Genomic DNA, 20,503 nt, shown 5'->3' on the forward strand with positions numbered 1-20,503 from the left:
GGACTTCAGGCCCACAGTCAAGTCTTTCCTGCTCCCAAGCCACGAGCTCCAACCACAAACCCAAGTCGAAGGGTTCCTCCCGTGGTTTCGACGCGGAAAAACATTTTGATGCTCGGATCCTACTGTGACGCTTGTGTGGCATTGTAATGCCGGATTGGTTCTTCCGGGGATGCGTCGAAGCGATGAACACAACAAGGTAAGTTATAAATGGATTTATTAAATAATAAAAGGCTAGGAACAAAAACACTGCTGTAAAGAGAAGGCAAACCAAAAACAGAAAAACAATTCCTCAGCATGTGAGCTGGAATAAACAAATGGCTTAGCGTAAAAGCTAGCGAGAATATACATACAAAGATGAAGGTCGAGAGTCGTCACTGTTGCGCGTGGGCAAATTAGGATCCGAGACTGAACAAAGAAAAGAGGAAAGCTTATATAGGGAGAAATCAAGGAGAACCAGGTGTGTAGAAAACGAGGAGCAGGTGAAATCAATGTGTAACCATGGTAACGGACTAAACAGGAAGTAAGTGGGTCAGAAGAGAATGAAACAAAGATGGAAAAATAAACATGTGAAGATCTGAGTCACAGATCGCAACAAACACAATAGAAAGATAAGGGATTTCCCAGAATTATCCTAGTAAATGTGTCTTAAAACATCTGAATCCGTCCCAATGCAATCGCCTTTTTTTAATTGTATTTTATATATTTTTTAAATTGTTTCTAGTCCTTCGCTATCAATATCATCATCCACAAATCTTTCATCCTCGCTCAAATTAATGGGGAAATTGTCGTTTTATCAGTCCGAATAGCTCTTGCTGATGGAGGCTCCCATTATAAACAATGTGAGGGCGTGAGGAGCCCTCACCCTTGTGACATCATCGTCTGCGACTTCCGGTAAAGGCAAGGCTTTTTTATCAGCACCAAAAGTTGCAAACTTTATCGTCGATGTTCTCTACTAAATCCTTTCAGCAAAAATATGGCAATATCACGAAATGATCAAGTACGACACATAGAATGGACCTGCTATCCCGGTTTAAATAAGAAAATCTAATTTCAGTAGGACTTTAATACTAAACGGAGAGCACCTGAACACATCACGTCAACCAAAGGCAGACGCATGTAAAGCACTTTGACTAATTGCTTTTGTTTTATGTGTAAAAAGAGCGGTTTATAATTACAGTTAGATTTGATGTGATCACCGTTTCGTCCCAACTGCAACTGGCGATGTGGAGACAGGAAAAACGTCCTGACTTGAACCGACTTGCACCTGCGGATACTTCAAAGGGCGTGTGCTACCCACGAGGCCTTGTCGGCTGCCGATCACCAATCACAACACATGTGCGGTGGACACCAAAAGCAATAAGCCACATTTTCATGCCTTTTTTTCGTATTTTTCTGCTTTATAGTAAAAATGGTCCTAATATTTAAATCAGGTCTTGTGGTTGCAACCCCGTAATCTTCGTCGCACTTTGCGAAAAACTGCGCCACTTCTTGAAGCAGTCACGTGGTACGGCCAGGCAGCGAGGCCTGTGACGTCATCATTCCCGCATCCTCCCCGAAATAAAGCGAGTTTTTTTTTTTATCCAGGCACGCGACCTGAAAAAGGACTGAGTTAAAGGCCTACTGAAATGAGATGTTCTTATTTAAACGGGGATAGCAGGTCCATTCTATGTGTCATACTTGATCATTTCGCGATATTGCCATATATTTGCTGAAAGGATTTAGTAGAGAACATCCACGATAAAGTTCGCAACTTTCGGTGTTAAGAGAAATGTCCTGCCTCTACCGGAAGTCGCAGACGATGACGTCACACGTGTGGGGGCTCCTCACATATTCACATTGTTTTTAATGGGAGCCTTCAACAAAAAGTGCTATTCGGACCGAAAAACGACAATTTCCCCATTAATTTGAGCGAGGATTAAAGATTCGTGTATGAGGATATTGATAGCGACGGACTAGAAAAAAAAAAAAGATTAAAAAAAATAAGTTAAAAGAAAAAACGCGATTGCATTGGGACGGATTCCGATGTTTTTAGACACATTTACTAGGATAATTCTGGGAAATTCCTTATCTTTCTATTTTGTTGCTAGTGTTTTAGTGAGTTAAATAGTACCAGATAGTTGGAAGGGTGTCTCCATGGGTGTCTTGACGCGCAGTGTCTCAGGGGAGTCGACGGCAGCTATGGACGGCACAAGCTCAGCTTTTCTCTGGTAATAACTGACTTTTTAACCACAATTTTCTCACCGAAACCTGCTGGTTGACATTTGGTCGGGATCCATGTTGGCTTGACCGCGCTATGATCCATAGGAAAGTTTCACCTCCAGGAATTTTACACAAGGAATCACCGTGTGTTTGTGTGGCTAAAGGCTAAAGCTTCCCAACTCCATCTTTCTACTGTGACTTCTCCGATATTAATTGAACAAATTGCAAAAGATTCAGCAACACATATCTCCAAAATACTGTGTAATTATGCCGTTAAAGCAGACGACTTTTGTGTGTGTGTGTGTGTGTGTGTGTGTGTGTGTGTGTGTGTGTGTGTGTGTGTGTGTGTGTGTGTGTGTGTGTGTGTGTGTGTGTGCGTGTGTGTGTGTGTGTGTGCAGCAATCATATTTCCTTAAAACCTGTGACGTCTTGCGTACACGTCATCATTATACGACGTTTTCAACAAGAAACTCGCGGGAAATTTAAAATTTCAATTTAGTAAACTCAAAAGGCCGTATTGGCATGTGCTGCAATGTTAATATTTCATCATTGATATATAAACTATCAGACTGCGTGGTGGGTAGTAGTGGGTTTCAGTAGGCCTTTAAATAAAATAATATAGAGTAGTAGGGATCCACCTCAAACCACACTCCATTTCAGTAGATGGCGGTAATGCACACCAGAAGGTTGCTTGTCAAACGCCATTAAAGAAAAGAAGAGGAAGAAGAAATAGAAGGCACGCGACCTGGCCACGCCCCCTCGTTTCTCGACACACTTGCAGCTTTGATGATGAATAATCAACAGGTAACTTTTGATCAAATATTTTGTCCTTTTTAATATTTTTCTATCCATCCTTTTTCGACAGCTTTTTTCTGCTTGGCATGTGTGATAATTATCTTCACTTTCATACTTGTTGTGGACGAAAAATTGGATACTTGTCTTGCAGTAGAACTTGCAAGTCTGATACATGGCGTGCGCTAAACGTTAAGTTAAAGTATTTGTATTTTAATATGAAACTTTGATAGTTGTCGTGTAGTAACATTGTATCAAAAGTTTTCCAATTAGCTATGACGTTTATAAAAAGCTGCAACAAATTAATATTTAATAGTTTTACTTTCGTCCTGATATCAACTCTAATATGTTGTTTCTTCTATACATCAATTAGTAGTAAAAATAAGATGTGCCTTGTGTAAGAATTAAAAGTAAACGTTGTTGTATTTTCTACAATTGCTGTATTAATGACGAGTGATGCCACACAATTAGTAATTTCCTCAAACATCAGCATAGAAAATATAAATAACAAAACCCCAGTATCGACAACATGTACACAAAAATAATAATAATGATGATGATAATAAACAAATTGTAATATATATACTTACTGTTGGTGTTAATGTCCTGGATATATGCATTACTATTTATATATTTATTACTTCAATTAAGTCCACATTTAAATCTGCAAGCATGGGCATGTCTGTATCTTTACTTACCTACTTTGTAGCTTTACTTTCATACAAGTACTAGCTTTACTTTAGTTTACCTACATCAATCAATCAATCAATGTCTACTTATATAGCCCTAAATCACTGGTGTCTCAAAGGGCTGCACAAACCACAACACAAACCACTACCACATCCTCGGTAGGCCCACATAAGGGAAAGGAAAACCCACTCCCAGTGGGACGTCGGTGACAATGATGACTATGAGAACCTTGGAGAGGACGAAAGCAACGGATGTCGAGCTGGTCTAACATGATACTGTGAAAGTTAAATCCATATTGGATCCAACACAGTCGCGAGAGTCCAGTCCAAAGCGGATCCAACACAGCAGCGAGAGTCCCGTTCACAGCGGAGCCAGCAGGAAACCATCCCAAGCAGAGGCGGATCAGCAGCGCAAAGATGTCCCCAGCCGATACACAGGCAAGCAGTACATGGCCGCCGGATCGGACCGGACCCCCTCCACAAGGGAGAGTGGGACATAGGAGAAAAAGAAAACAGACGGCAGATCAACTGGTCTAAAAAGGGAGTCTATTTAAAGGCTAGAGTATACAAATGAGTTTTAAGGTGAGACTTAAATGCTTCTACTGAGGTGGCATCTCGAACTGTTACCGGGAGGGCATTCCAGAGTACTGGAGCCCGAAATGAAAACGCTCTATAGCCCGCAGACTTTTTTGGGGCTTTGGGAATCACTAATAAGCCAGAGTCCTTTGAACGCAGATTTCTTGCCGGGACATATGGTACAATACAATCGGCGAGATAGGATGGAGCTAGACCGTGTAGTATACAAATACTTTGTATATTTACTTACATACTAAAGTACTTTGTGTCTTTACCTACAGAAAAAGTACTTTGTGTCTTTACTTAAAAAGTACTTTGTGTCTTTACTTACACAAAAAGTACTTTTTGTCTTTACCCACACACAATTACTTTGTAGTTTAACTTTCATACAAGCACTTTGTATTTTTATTTACATGCAAGCCCGATTGTAGCTGAGATAGGCACCAGCACCCCCGCGACCCCAAAGGGAATATGCGGTAGGAAATGGATGGATGGATACTCTTAAAAATAAGACTTTCATCATCTTGTGGAATACAATCGAGTTTATTCTTTACTATGTTGTTTGATAACAGAAATAAACGTAAGAAAATGACACAAGATCACATTAGTTTGTGTTCTTTTGTATTATATGCCTAAATATAACTACGAAGACCTGCTTGTGCAAATTAGCTGCAAATAAACCTATCCTTTTTCTCATTAGTGTCACAATCACGGCAGCACGGCACTCGTCATGTCTACCAACTACATCACTTAGCCATGCACGAATAAATCCAACTTTGTCTGTGTGGACCTTTCAGATGTAAAGACATGATTTGCCTCAAATATTTTCTTCTCTAAATACCGTCCGTATCAAATGAAGTGCGGTCGAGGTGAGCAGTATCGTCTTGGTGATGATAAATGGTTTAAATCATTAAAAAAAAATTTTCTTAAGAGTGTTTAGGTCGACTACATCCAATTTAAAAACATTTTTTAAATCATCACTTATATATTTGCCTCTAAATCTTTCAAAATACGCCCAAATCTGCACTGATGCAGGTAAATAACAGTAGCCTAATGGGATTGTAGCCCATCGCCTGAAACACAGAAATGACAGAATGGGCCTCCAGGTCTAGTCATTGCAACCCAGCCGTGGCGTAGGGCTTTTATTTTGAAACCGGAAAAGTGTGTGATTGGTTTGAGAAAGTGTCATGACATGTTTTGATGTGGGATCAACTGTTAACACAAAAAGTCTCCTTTCGCTTTCCTGCCAACCTACTTTCATTTATTTTTTCCCATCTTACTTACTATATCAGTCACAGTAACAATCTAAATGTTATGTTATCACTGCACCTTAACCGTAATCTGAACATGGAGGCAAAGCACCTCCCACTACTGAACGACGCGTTTGTGGCAATGATGTTGCTTCCTCTCCTGGAGAAAAATACTCTTCTTGTCAGGAAAACAATTTGCCCTATCTTTGAACCTGATACTTCTATAAGGTAGACTTTCCTTTGTCCATTTCTGCTTGCTTGTGGCTCATCAGCAGCAAGTGAACTGAAGCCAAGGTCCCCTGTACAGCACGGCCCAAGGGTCAAAAAGGACATGGGGTGGTATAGCTCGGTTGGTAGAGTGGCCGTGCCAGCAACTTGAGGGTTGCAGGTTCGAATCCCGCTTACGCCATCCTAGTCACTGCCGTTGTGTCCTTGGGCAAGACACTTTACCCACGTGCTCCCAGTGCCACCCACACTTGTTTGAATGTAACTTAGATATTGGGTTTCACTATGTAAAGCGCTTTGAGTCACTAGAGAAAAGCGCTATATAAATATAATTCACAATTCACTTCAAAAAGGACGTGTGTGCGTTAATTGCCCGTTAAAAAAAATGTGTTCCGTTACTGAAATGTATAGTTTATGCATTATCGCTTTTACTTTGACAGCCCCTATCTAGTACTTTTATTGATTTTATAGACAAATTATACTATTTATAATCGTGACAGCGAGTAGGGGAAGGAAGTGTTTCCTTCTTACTGGGGGGCATAACAGAAAATAATTGAGAAGCACTGGTGTAGAAGGCGTATCCCTTTTAAGAACGACATGACACTGGAAGCTTTATATGTGCTGTCTCCATCCATCCATTAATTTTTTTACCGCTTGTCCCTTTTGGGGTCGCGGGGAGGTGCTGGAGCTTATCTCAAGTGCATTCGGGCGGAAGGCGTCGTACACCCTGGACAAGTCGCCACCTCATCGCAGGGCCAACACAGACAGACAACATTAACACTCACATTCACACATTCACACACTCGGGCCAATTTAGTGCTGTCTCATGAATGCTTTACTTATAACTCTCTAGATGCATTCTTCTTCTATTGTATCCCACATGTCTTGCCAATGCCCTAGTGGGCAATTGCGTTAGTACATAAAACATCAGTACGATCCGTAGCTAGGTTTTTGGGCTAAGGTTCTCAGTTCTGTTTTGGTGATTTTTTTTGGGGGGGGTGTAAAAACATTTCCCTCTCTGCCTTTTGATTTATTTTGCTTGTCAGTAAAAACTGCATTTTGAAGTAAACAGAATATTAGTGGTGTACTGAATACTATAATATGTTTCTCCCATGTCAATAGTTTCCAAACAATACTTTCAAATAGTAAATTATTGTTTTTTGTTTCCTATATTACTTTAGTACCTAATTATCTCCTGTGGTTTGGCGAATGGTAAGCAATGACCCAAACTGTTTTTTAAACTCAAATTACGTATTTAATGAAAATAAATTAAACATGTCATTTTAATTTGAGGTACTGTAAATGCGTGCCAACACACTAAACAAGATGAATGATCATGTCAGGAGCAAAGTTTTTATCCACAAACTCAGAAATTATCCGAACAAATTGTATCTGAGGAGTTGACACATAAACCAAAAGTATGATTAAAAATATCAAAAAAGAGATATAAAAGTAAAAAATGTATTTTATTTTCTGATTAACTTGGTATGTACATTTATTCTCCCAGTCTGGACCAATAGTTAGTAGACCTGCGAGTCGTTGTGACGATTGCGATTCTAAGAGGAAATAAAATTGTTAATTTAAAATGATTTATTTCTTAAAGATCTGACATGAGTTACTGCATGTTTGAGATTTGCACGAGTTGGCTTAGACCAGTGCTTCTCATTTATTTTCTGTTATGCCCAGCCACCCCCGCCCCTTGGAAGAAGAAAATACACACACGCACGCACACACACACACACACACGCACACAAAGGCCTGTAGTTTATATAGTGTATTGTCCCGTTCCCGAGTACCGTTGCATTCATAGTAGAAATACAACTTGGTAGTTAGGAGTAATAAGTGTTTGATGTGTTTGCTGATGTTTCCAACAATAAAAACAGTGCTTGGATAGTTAAAAATTGTTTTGATTGGCTATTATTGGTCACATGTTGCTTGTGTTTCAGGTGGTGAATATAGAGCGCTTGCAGGCGCTGGAAACATGGCTAAAAAGCACCGGCATTAAGATCAGACAAGTAAATGGCCAGAGGAAATATGGCGGACCACCTAAGGGTAAGAATGAAGGAGGAACGTTAAATTTTGTGTAACTAGGTTTTGTAACTAATTGTTACTAAGTTCTAAACTAAACTGAGAACTGTGAATTCTTGTACATGTCAACATATTTACGATGTCAGAAATAATAATATTAGACATGTCGTCTATCCAGCAATTCCATTTTATAGCTGCTGGATGACTTAAAGGCCTACTGAAGCCCACTACAACCCACCACGCAGTCTAATAGTTTATATATCAATGATGAAATATTAACATTGCAACACATGCCAATACGGCCTTTTTACTTTACTAAATAACAATTTTAAATTTCCCGGGAGTTTCGTCCTGGAAACGTCGTGTAATGATGACGTGTACGCGAAGGAAGTATGAGCGCTGCACACACACACAGCTAAATGTCGTCTGCTTAAACGGCATAATTACACAGTATTTTGGAAATCTGTGTTGCTGAATCTTTTGCAATTTGTTCAATTCATATTGGAGAAGTCACAGTAGAAAGATGGATTTGGGAAGCTTTAGCCACACAAACACACGGTGATTCCTTGTTTAAAATTCCTGGAGGTGAAACATTACTATGGTTCAGAGCGCGGTCAAGCGAACATGAATCAAGACTGAATGTCAAGCAGCAAATTTTGGTGAGAAAATTCTGGTTGAAAAGTCAGTTCTTACCGGGGAAAAGCTGAGCTTGTGCCGCCCATAAAGCTGCCGTCGACTCCCCTGAGACACTGCGCGTCAATACACCCGTGGAGACACCCTTCCGACTATCAGGTACTATTTAACTCACGAAAACACTAGCAACACAATAGAAAGATAAGGGATTTCCCAGAATTATCCTAGTAAATGTGTCTAAAAACATCGGAATCCGTCCCAATCGCATGTTTTTGTTTTTTTCCTTAGTCCGTAGCTATCAATTTTCTCAAACACGAATCTTTCATCCTCGCTCAAATTAATGGGGAAATTGTCGTTTTCTCGGTCCGCATAGCACTTTTTGTTGGAGGCTCCCATTAAAAACAATGTGAATATGTGAGGAGCCCCCACACTTGCGACGTCATTGTCTGTGACTTCCGGTAGAGGCAGGGCTTTTGTCTTTTATCGTGGATGTTCTCTACTAAATCCTTTCAGCAAAAATATGTCAATATCTTGAAATGATCAAGTATGACACATAGAATGGACCTGCTATCCCCGTTTAAATAAGAAAATCTCATTTCAGTAGGCCTTTAACGTAGTAACAAATGAATGACCACCTCTTATGTGTCTCCGAAGCATCCACATGTAGCCTGTAGAAATGTACGTACAGTAGCTATGAGGTTGGCTTGAGGCAGTGCGCATTTCCGCTTCGTCAGTCTTGATACAGCTCATCTAGGCCGTGAAAAGGGCGAACACAGGGTTTTTGTGCGTACGCAAGCTTGTTACAAGATAGCCCTAGGTGACCAATTCATCCGGTCATTGAAAACGAGCAAAGATGGCCCACGTTGCAGGGTGGAGGGATTTTGTCAAAGGCCCTCTTTAGAGCTCAGAAATTAAGAACTGTAAGTTGTCGGAGTGGGGCACAAAAGACCATATTGATTGGGCCTCGAGAGGGTCTGAAGCCGCACTGAGGCTCAGGGAGGAAGAATAGGAGACGGTTAATGCAAAGATCTTTTTTGCAATACTCAGGAGCAATATGCCATGGTAGTTACTTCAATCCTCTCGGTCTCCCTTCTTGAATATGGGGATGATGGTCTCATCGCAAATGTCGTTCTGGAGGGTATTGCTTTCCCAGATTTTGAAAATCAGGTGCATGAGAAAAACCTAAAAGTGCTGTTTGCAACTTCCTCACAGTAATATTTTTCAAAGCAAAAATTATAACAAGAACACCACTGGCTAGTTTGTTACCATTAGTGGGTTAACAGAACACATTTGTATGGAGATTTGACTATATTTTTCACAATTACAAAGGTTAGGTAATAAGAAAATTTTAGCGGCCCGATTTTAAAATTATTGGTGTTACCAACTGTCACTTAACCGCTCTCGTCAACACTTACGCCCAAGGAGCGTGAGCACACATACAAAAGCAGTCCAAGAGAAGCAGCGAACAATTTGCAGTCATGTTGTTGTTATGATAGAATATACATTTAATGACAGTTAACGCTTGCTATCCAAGTTGCTATTATTAGCTAACAACACCCAAAGCTAATGCGCGTACATGTGTTATGTAAGTAGGTAATTAAGTCATTATGTACAAGAAGGGTGGGATATAGTGTGTAAAATACATTGGAATGTTGGCGCCTTATGGGCATCTGTAAATGTTACAAATAGCCCCTTTTAGAGAAAGTAAGTACTGCAACATGCAGCAGTAGAAAAGTGATTAATAGGCATGCATCCATCCCTCCATCTTTTTCCACTTATCCGACGTCGGGTCGCGGGGGCAGCAGCCTTAGCAGGGAAGCCCAGACTTCCCTCTCTCCAGCCACTTCGTCCAGTTCCTCCCGGGGGATTCCGGGGCGTTCCCAGGTCAGCCAGGAGACTATTGGTCGGTGTCCAGGGGGCATCCTGACCAGATGCTTGAACACCTCATCTGGCTCCTCTCGATGTGGAGAAGCAGCGGTTTTATTTTGAGCTCCTCCCGAATGACAGAACTTTTCACCCTATTTGTAAGGGAGAGCCCCGCCACCCCACGGAGAAAATTAATTTTGGTCGCTTGTACCCGTGATCTTGTCCTTTCGGTCATAGAGGATAGGAATGTAGATCGACCAGTAAATTGAGAGCTTCGACTTCCTGCTCAGCTCCTTCTTCAGCACGACGCACCGATGCAGGGTCCGCATCACTGCAGACACCGCTCCGATCTCACAATCCACTCTTTTCTCACCCGTGAACAACACTCCGAGGTACTTAAAATCCTCCACTTGGGGTAAGATCTCCTCCCCATCCCAGAGATGGCACTCCACCTTTTTCCTGTCGAGAACCATAGACTCGGAGGTGCTGATTCTCATCCCAGTCGCTTCACACTCGGCTGCGTACCGATCCAGTGAGAGCTGAAATCCTGGCCAGATGAAGCCATCGGGAACATATCATCTGCAAAAAGCAATGACCTCATCCTACAGCCACCGAAACCGAATGCCCTCAACGCCATGACTGCGCCTAGAAATTCTGTCCATAAGTTGTGAACACAATTGGTGACAAATGGCAGCCCTGTCAGTCCAATCCTCACTGGAAATGAATCCGATTTACTGCTGGCAATGCGGACCAAGCTCTGACACCGTGATACAAGGAGCGGACCACCACATTCAGACGGTCCAATACCCTCTCTGAGCACTCCCCACAAGACTTAGTTAGGGACATAGTTGAAGGCCTTCTCCAAGTCCACAAAGCACATGTTGACTGGTTGGGCAAACTCCCATGCACCTTTTAAGAACCCTGCCTAGAGTATGCTCCTCATGAATCCGAGGTTCAATTATGCGGCGTAGCTTCTTCTCCAGTACACCTGAATAGACCTTAACGGGAAAGCTTAGGAATGTGATCCCCTGATAGTTAGAACACATCCTCCGGTTATTATATCATTGTGATATAAATGCCATAATGTGTATAAAGAAATGGCCAGAATGTTTAAAATGAACACACTTACTGTAATTGAACAACAAACACAATGCTAAATGTTTGTCTCATTTATTAGTACAAACTAAGGCTGAGCGATATGGACCAAAACTGATACCATGGTATTTTTAGTATGAATACCTGTATCTGATGTATACTGGTAGGGTTGTACGGTATAGCGGCACTAATTAAGTACTGCGGTACTAATAATTCATTGGCGGTACTATACTGCCTCTAAAAAAAAAACAGTTCCGTTTTGTTTTTTGTTTTTTTACAGGTACGACGGCGCTATGTTGTCACGTTGTGACATTGCTAGTTTAATGAGCAGAGGTGCACGTTCGTCAACGCACACGCACGGAGTACTTAAAAGCAGACACAGAATGTAGACCGCAAAGGGAGAATGGACACATTTTGACAATAAATGCGATGCTTTAAATATTAGTATCAGGACAACCCTATATTCTGGTATATTAAAAAAAAATCTTCAAAGGGCTTAAGATTGCCTGAGTGTTTCATGGCTAGATAACCACTCAGATTATTTTTGTTGTAAATAGTAACGTAATGTGTTGTTAGTTCTTTAAAAAGTAATAATTTGCCTTTACTATGTGAAAGTAATTTTTGTTAATTTTGTTTATAAATGTGAGCTTCTACTTGCTCACTGCGGTAAAAACTGCTGGTTGTTCAGTTTAAAACTACCACCCTGCCACTAACCTACACTAGCGTAGTCCGCACAGGCTATGGGTAGAGGCACTTTTAAACATAGTTGTAGTTAAATATTGTTTGTTGTTTTACATACTGTTTTGGCTTGGAACACTTCCCCACAGAGGTTATGTTTCGCCAAACCGTAATACCACAGTATCTATAAAACAGTTTCCTCCCTAATATTAAACTACGAGCGTCTGGAAGGAGGTACAGTACACCAATCAAACCACCGGGCCGCGGTTTGATTGGTACCGGGCCGCACGATAATTTTTTTTTTTTTTTTTTTTTTTATTTAAAAAATATATATATATTTTTTTTTTTATTAAATCAACATAAAAAACACAAGATACACTTACAATTTGTGCACCAACCCAAAAAACATCCCTTTTTCATGACAAAGGAAAAAAAAATTTAAAAATTAAATCCCATCCCCCCCGCGGGACAAACTATCAAGCGTTGACCGGTCCGCAACTACAAAAAGGTTGGGGACCACTGCTGTACACAACAAACGAGATGGTTGACTAAAAGTAGCTGACTAGAAAGTTTTCAGACACAAACACCACATCTTCATGCATGTCTTCAATTCCATCATGTTGGTGCATTGTTGTTTGTCTCCATGGCAGAGTGGGATGGTCCGACACCAGGACCTAACTGCGAGGTGTTCATCAGTCACATCCCTCGTGACACCTTTGAGAACCTGCTCATCCCCCTCTTCAGCGCGGTGGGTCCGCTGTGGGAGTTTCGCTTGATGATGAACTTCAGCGGGCATAACCGTGGATTTGCCTACGCCAAATACGCCTCAGCGGACGTAGCCAAAGATGCAATAATGCAACTTCATGGCCACGAGCTGCAGCCTGGTGTGCAAATTAGCGTGTGCAGGAGCACCGAGAAGAAGCATCTCTGCATCACAAACCTGCCAACAAACACCAAGCCAGACCGCCTTCTTCAGGTACTTCCCTTCACTTCACATGTCAAGTCAGCATAAAATAATTCAAGCCGATCACATGTTCTCGCATGAAAAGGCTGAGGAAGAATCACTTGTTTATGTTTTACATGATATAATCATTATCTATCAAAAAATGTTATCAACGTCATGAATATTGTTATATTCATGTATGTGAAACACATTTGACCCTTTCCCACATTGCTGGTGGAGTAAGTTCATAGATGACAGACATAGTAATGTTTGTAGTTAATAATCCATCCATCCATCCATTTTTTACCGCTTTTAAATAACTAAAGCTGCCTCTACACCAGGTTATACAGGATATAACCCACCTAACCTTATACCTGTCCACATACACCATGCTATCGTTAAGACTCCCTCGCCCCTGCGTCCGCTGGCGCAACTCAACCTAGTACGCATGCGTGGAAAATGGCAGACGCGCATATATTATAGTCATAGTCACTTCTGACCTCGAAGTCTGGTATGTGAAGTATTTCAAAATGGGTGTGAGTTTTCCTTGCCCCTATGTGGGCCTACTGAGGATGTCGTAGTGGTTCGTGTTGTGGTTTGTGCAGCCCTTTGAGACACTAGTGATTTAGGGCTATATAAGTAAACATTGATTGATAAGTAAACATTGATTCCCTTTTGGGGTCACGGGGGGCGCTGGCGCCTATCTCAGCTACAATCGGGTGGAAGGCGGGGTACACCCTGGATAGGTAGCCACCTCATCGCAGGGCCAACACAGATAGACAGACAACATGATATTCATAATCCTAATCAATACTACAGGTGCTGCGTGGGCTGTCAGAAGGAGTAGAGAGACTTTCCCTCACAGCAGGACCAGGAATAGATGGCGTTTCTGCTCAAGTCTGTTTCTCTTCTCATCACAATGCTTCTATGGCCAAGAGGATGCTCGCAGAAGGTTAGTCCGTATTTATGTACCAACATATTTGTAGGACCACTTTCTTCATTGTGTTTTCATGTTATTATGTCAGGTATCCACAGGTGGCAGTATAGCAATGTTTATATCAGTCATTTATAAAGAGAGTGTAGCCAACTACTTACGAACAAAATAAACCAGATAATACTCCAGCTCATAAACTTACAATAAAACATGCTTTTATATCGTCAAAATTAGAGCTGCCAATGTTATCACGTGGACGCATGTGATTATTAAAGAAAAATATTTTGTTATCATAAATGAGTGAAGATTAGTTACATCCGATCTAAGGCTTAACCCGGTGTCAAGCCAAATAAGTGCTCGCTGCGAAATAAATGCCCAAGCGTGTTGGGGCATATATTTAGCGCCTTAAGAGCGAAATATATGCCCAACCTATTGTATAAAGTGTGTATGGGACGGCTTGCGAAATAATTGCCCCTGTGGATTTGCTGATATTGTTAGCTAAAAGAAAAACTGTATCATACCAAAGTTACTGTGATATATATTGTCTTAGGCTATTAAATATGGACAAACAGCAGGATGAAACAAATAAAATCAGTAGTTTTAATTTTGGTGAGTTAAGCTTTTAAAAATAGTGGACAGTCTCTCTCGCTACACACACGTTTGTTTGACAATGACACCGCCCTGCCAAAAAACTGCCCGCCGCACCTGTGGAATGCGCAGGTGCGCGCATGCGCAGACAGGTGCGCACATGCGCAGACAGGTGCGCACATGCGCACACCCCCCTGGGCACTTATTTCGGCTGGGCACAAATTTGGCTTGACACCGGAAGACACGCACATTGTTACACGGTCTGTGATCGCAATGAGAGGCGGAAAATTCCGCTTCAAAGCAGAACTTTAGATAAAATTGAGGTAACTTGTTGATATTGCAGAGACAGACATTCTTGTAATGAGCACACATCAAGAAACCGAGATGGCCATACTCTCGCTATATACAAATCTGTATTATATTAGCACAAATATTGGGAATTGGCAGGGAGGAATGAGGTGGGAGATAATGCGTTTTTTAATGATTGCTTGCCAGCTCATTGGCCACATAGTCATGCACTTCAACTACAGTTGTTTATTTATCTTACCAGCACAGTCATGTTTTCTTTTTTTCTAACATTTTATTTTATCAAATGGGAAGCTCGGCCAACACATCATGATCTGAGCGAGTCAAAAACATCTTACACGCCCAATGCCTCAGTGACTACAGGACAGTCACTAAACAAGTAAAAACCTCCATCTTCTGTAAAAGACAAGTAAAAACTCTGATCTTTTGGGGGAAAAAAGGAAACACTAATATAGGTTTATAGTGACGTGAAAACTGAACAATTTGTGGAAAAAGAAGAAATCCCAACATTAATGGCACCTTTTGCCAACTCATCCGGAAATTTGCCGTGCTACACCTGCAGCTGATTACCTGCATGACAGCGCACAGAGCTACATGTCCACCATCCATACATGTCTTCTAAATTAGGATCAGTAAATGATCCACGTACAAGCACAATTATAAAGCCGTTTAACATGACCAAACTGCTGAACAGGAACAACATCAAAGGAAGCATTTTTGCAACAACTATTGCAACTGCCACATCGCACTTTACCTACAAAGTTCACAACACCCAAACAGCTGTCATCAGAAAAATGTCTTTACTGTGAGGAGTTGCATTCAATATCCAAATGTACAAAATTAAAGAAAATTTGTCAAAGGGTAAACATTTATTTTCTACAAGAAAAAGGAAGCTGTTTTGGATGTTTGAAGGCTGGTCGCATGAGCAAGGAATGCAAATCTTGTCTATCATGCGATGAATGTAACCTGAAACACCCAACTATCCTACACATCCACAATAAAGACCATGGTAGCAAATCTCAAATTACCCCAATGCAGTGGCGTGTCCAGACTTTTTTTTTCATGGAGGGCACTTAGATCTGCGGGGGTGGCCCCCATAAATCCGTCAGTCCACCGCAGGGGCAGCTGTTGCTATTATAGTAGCCTACCACCACTACTTCTTCTTGTAAGACCGGGATGTCAAACTCATTTTCTTTGAGGGCCACATCACTGTAATGGCTGCCTTCAGAGGGCCGCTTGTAACAGCTAATAATGTATGAATTTGCCTCTGGATGTTATTAATAATATACATTGTTTTAAGTCGACTGTCGATTTGTCAGTAAAAACTTTACATTTACAAAATTTTACTGTGAAATAGTGTTTTTTATTTTTATTTTTTACAACATTTTATGGTAAATGGAGAAACGTTACCACTGTTGTTGTTGTTGGGTGTTTTTTGGGGGGGTGGGGGGGGGGGGGGGGCTGTTACAGAAAACGCCGTCAGCTTAGTTGCCAGATTTTTTGTGTTAAATTTACATTGTTTTTTTACAACATCATATTGTTAATGGAAACACAGTACAAGTTCTTATGTTATTCTGGCAACTTAGCTGCCAGTTTTTCTACCGTAAAAACAAATGTATTGTCTTTCCATTTACAGTAATACACCGTTAAAAACAACAACCGTAGATTCTACAGTCAAAAACTGGCAGCTCAATTAACAGAATTTTGATGCACAAAACAGTAGTAGTTTTTTTTAATTTACAGAAATATGCTGTAAAGAACAACGTAAAATATATTTTTATTAATTTGATGGCTAGTTTGCTGTAAAGTTAAGTATTTTTAATTAGACAAAAACATGTTTAGAAAGTATGATAATATACAGTAATATTTGTTGCAACATTGTATAGTATTAAAGTTTAAAAGGCAAGCAATTTCAAGCAGTACATATATTTTTTCTGTCAAAATGAAACAAATCAATTACATTTAGTGACAAAATAAGTACTTTATTGACACATATCATTTCCAGGTGTTTGCGGGGCCAGATAAAATGATGTCGCGGGCAAGATCTGGTTTCCAGGACTTGAGTTTGACACCTGTGTTGCAAGACAATTGCTGACAAATATTAAGACCACTGCTGGGAAATGGTTTGGATTAAGTTTGCTGTAAAAATGTAATATCACATTCTGTTATTCTTTTATTCTATTAGCATTAAAGAAAAAAACATTTTTATCCTCTATCCAGATTGAAAGCAGACCACAAGCCTGCTCGGTGGGCATGTGGTTAGAGTGTCCGCCCTGTGGTTAGAGTGTCCGCCCTGAGATCGGTAGGTCGTGAGTTCAAACCTCAGCCGAGTTATACCAAAGACTATAGAAATGGGACCAATTACCTCCCTGCTTGGCACTCTGCATCAAGGGTTGGAATTGGGGGTTAAATCACCAAAATTATTCTCGAGTGCAACCACCGCTGTTGCTCACTGCTCCCCTCACCTCCCAGTAGGTGGAACAAGGGGATGGGTCAAATGCAGAGGGTAATTTCACCACACTGTGTGTGTGTGTGTGTGTGTGTGTGTGTGTGTGTGTGTGTGTGTGTGTGTGTGTGTGTGTGTGTGTGTGTGTGTGTGTGTGTGCGTGCGCGTGCGTGTTACTATTATTGGAACTTTAACTATAACAACTCTTAAAAGCCCACATTTTCAAAGGCATTTCGGCAGTGTATATGTTGTTGAATATCCTTCAAAATCTAAACTGCGTCCCCAAGCGGTCATGTGGAAACAAGGCTCAATACGCGCTGTGTGGTAACACCACCTCTATTGGAAGGCTCTGCATCTTGTGACGGCACATTGAGTACACCAGACTAAGTACATTACCACCACCTGCAGGATATGCATGCCCCAGCCGCTGTCTTAGTACATTTGTATGCTGCAAATTTTTTCGCCTCTAAGTGGGGTGGCACCTTGAGTATCCAATCGGATTCATTCTCGGGGTGGCACATGCCACCTCAGGCAAACCCCACCAAAGAGTAGGTGTTTGTTCTGGTCTGCTCTGTACTGTAAGTTTGGGAAAAGAAATGAGGTGCTGCATAAATGTATCTTGTACCCTGGAAGTACAGCAACATTTTGTACCACCAATTGCATGAAAAAGTTGAATTTACAAGGCACAAAAACTCACATCACGCACAAGGGACCAAGAGACGGTAGTCGAAATCCATGTTTTTATAGGACTAAAAGGCTTAGTCCTTAGGCTATTGTTAAGGCTGAACAATAACCAATTTGTGAAACTCCCAGAAACATTCACATTCACATACAAACCCTGTGTCAAAAAACAACGTCCCCGCTCAACGAGATATTGAAAAATGGGATAAACGATTAGAACGTCTATGTGGAAAGTTTGATTGGGACTGATGCACCAAATCTAATAATCAACAGCAGCTATTATGGATCTTAAGCCGTAAAAGACCCTATTAGGGTGGGCCATCAATGGACCTTTTGAGGGGCAACAATTGTTGGCAGAGAAGCAGCTGAACCATACATGCCAATAGGATATCTATTGTCAGACTGGAGGAGCTGTTGAATTTCAATGAGATGATCAAGGAGGAAAATCAGGAGATGTCAATAGAGGATCTGAAATATAAAGATGATGAAAAGGTCAATATCCAAGTGGACCACATCGCCATGCCGCAGGTGCATAGTCGAACAACCCCTTCAAAGTCACAGAAGGAAGTTTGACAAGAATAAAAATGATCAACACACAGCATTTGTTAGGTGGTTCATCAAGGCCTACTGACATGTAAAGAGGAGCAAGAAAAGCCTTTAGAATTTGAGAAAGGTCAAAATGTCAAAGGAGAATCCCAAGGACAATAAAAACAAAAAGCTTAGGAAGAGGGGGGGGAAGAGAAAATCGATGAGAAATCCGCTCATATAGTGAGAAAAGACCAGAGAAAGGTGTCACGTGGAAAAAAGTAATATAATTGGTCAGATTAACAAATTATAAACTCAGGTCATTAAATCCATCAAGAGTTAATTCCGAGAAGAATATGGCAATGACACTTTCTTCGAAGACATGGACGCTTTTGGTAAACATTTTGAAATCTGAAAAATAACATTCTGGTAAGGAAAAGGAAAAGAAGCTTGATGGAAGATTGACAAAAACTTAAAAAAAAAAAAAAACTGTCTAAGAAAAGGACATTGATCGGACGGCCAAAGACAAAAAGGAGGGAGCAAAAGACAAGCACAAAGAGTCTCATAGCAAAGTTCTGAAGATGTCATCGAAATTTACCCGGACAAGAAAGAACTTGTACGTACAGGACAATTGAAGACATTTGGAGCGGTACATATCCAAGCACTTGCTGTTTCAGGAAGTGGTATGAAGGTTCTGACTCGACATGGAGACATATTTCTTAATTTTTTATTGAATATTTACGAAACATTTGTTGAATATGACTTGTGCTCATGTTTCAGCGTTCCAGCAGCGGTACAATTTGAGGATTTCTGTCATGTGGATGATGCACATGAGAGGCTCAGATGATTCCAGTTTTGTGGTGTCACAACCAAACCTTGCAAGCAGCATTGTAAAAGCCCCACCCAACTTAGCCCCGCCTCCTGGCCTGCAATGCCCTTTGCCCATCCCCTCTGATTTCTGCAGAGCTGTGGGAGGACCCATTGATCCAAAATCAGAGTGTGTAAAGCATGTGCCCATCTTGCCAGCGTCTCCACTGACGCTCCTGCAGAAGTTGCATTTCGGATATCCGCACTTTGAGTTTCAGTGCAGCCACGCAGGACCTGAAGGAGTCATTCACTTCACCTACAAAGTGTGCCTCCCAGGTGCAGGCTTCATCTTCACAGGGCGGGTCGGGATTCTGGCTGGACCCACGGCCGCTACCACCCTGAAGGTAGCAAAGGAAGCTGCAGCTCTTCAAGTCCTGAAGGCTATGCAGTCTGCTGGCTTCCAACTTTAGTGTCATTTCTCGCTTTCTGCTTCTTTTAGATTACAACTATTATACTCTGTTTGCTTTGTAATATTTTTATACCATGTTTGTTTTATATTGTTCTAGTGTGATTTGATGTGTATATTGTTCTTCTACTCTGTGTGCGTTATCTTTTACCATGTTTTATATTCTTCTAGCGTGATTTGACGTGTTTGGTATTGTTCTTTTACTATGCATGCTTTTTAATATTGGTAAACAATGCATGTTTTCTATTTTATTCCGCATGCTTTATATTCATTTTGCACCTTGTTTTATGTTTTTGTTCCAGTGCCTCCTTAAAAAGGGCAAAAAAAATACGTTGGTGTTTTTACAAACACACAATATAACATATATTACATATAACGTAGAAATGCAAACAAACTTCAATCAGAATGCAACACAATCATGTGTGCACTGTTGGAAACTATGCTTTATAGTTACTTAAAACATCAAGAATTCAAACATTTCATCTTTAAAAACTGCTTTCTTAATGCTCAACCTTCCCTGCACTCATAACTAAATCAGTGGATGTTCAACCACATTAACAAGTACTGATGGTTTGATGGTTGGCGCCCCCTGGTGGCTTAGGGCAGCCACTTGGGTCACAAGGAGAATGAATGTCCAAAAACAAGTTTGATAGAATGTACATTATGGCAATAATAGCTTCTTAATAAGAGACTAAAGTGATCAATAATTATGTATGTTGAATGACAGGTTTGGTAACCGTATAATAATGGTGTACTAAAACTATTCTTCATAGTTA

The 20,503-nt window shown here is 40.8% G+C and overlaps 1 protein-coding gene across 2 annotated transcripts in view; it reads left to right on the forward strand.

The window, feature by feature from the left end:
• Nucleotides 1-2,866: 2,866 nt before the first annotated feature.
• Nucleotides 2,867-20,503, forward strand: part of dnd1 (DND microRNA-mediated repression inhibitor 1) — an 18,363-nt gene continuing 726 nt past the window's right edge. Inside the window, exons 1-5 of one of the 2 annotated variants that reach the window (XM_061901578.1) lie at nt 2,867-3,003; nt 7,678-7,783; nt 12,682-13,007; nt 13,794-13,926; nt 19,235-19,978. In XM_061901578.1, coding sequence (XP_061757562.1) covers nt 2,986-3,003; nt 7,678-7,783; nt 12,682-13,007; nt 13,794-13,926; nt 19,235-19,731 — 1,080 coding nt within the window. In that variant the 5' untranslated portion in view covers nt 2,867-2,985 and the 3' untranslated portion in view covers nt 19,732-19,978. Of the gene's footprint in view, nt 3,004-7,677; nt 7,784-12,681; nt 13,008-13,793; nt 13,927-19,234; nt 19,979-20,503 lie in introns of those variants that run through there. The other variant, XM_061901579.1, reaches the window with a different exon arrangement.

Source organism: Nerophis ophidion, linkage group LG05 (assembly GCF_033978795.1).
Source record: "Nerophis ophidion isolate RoL-2023_Sa linkage group LG05, RoL_Noph_v1.0, whole genome shotgun sequence".
NCBI lineage: Eukaryota > Metazoa > Chordata > Actinopteri > Syngnathiformes > Syngnathidae > Nerophis > Nerophis ophidion.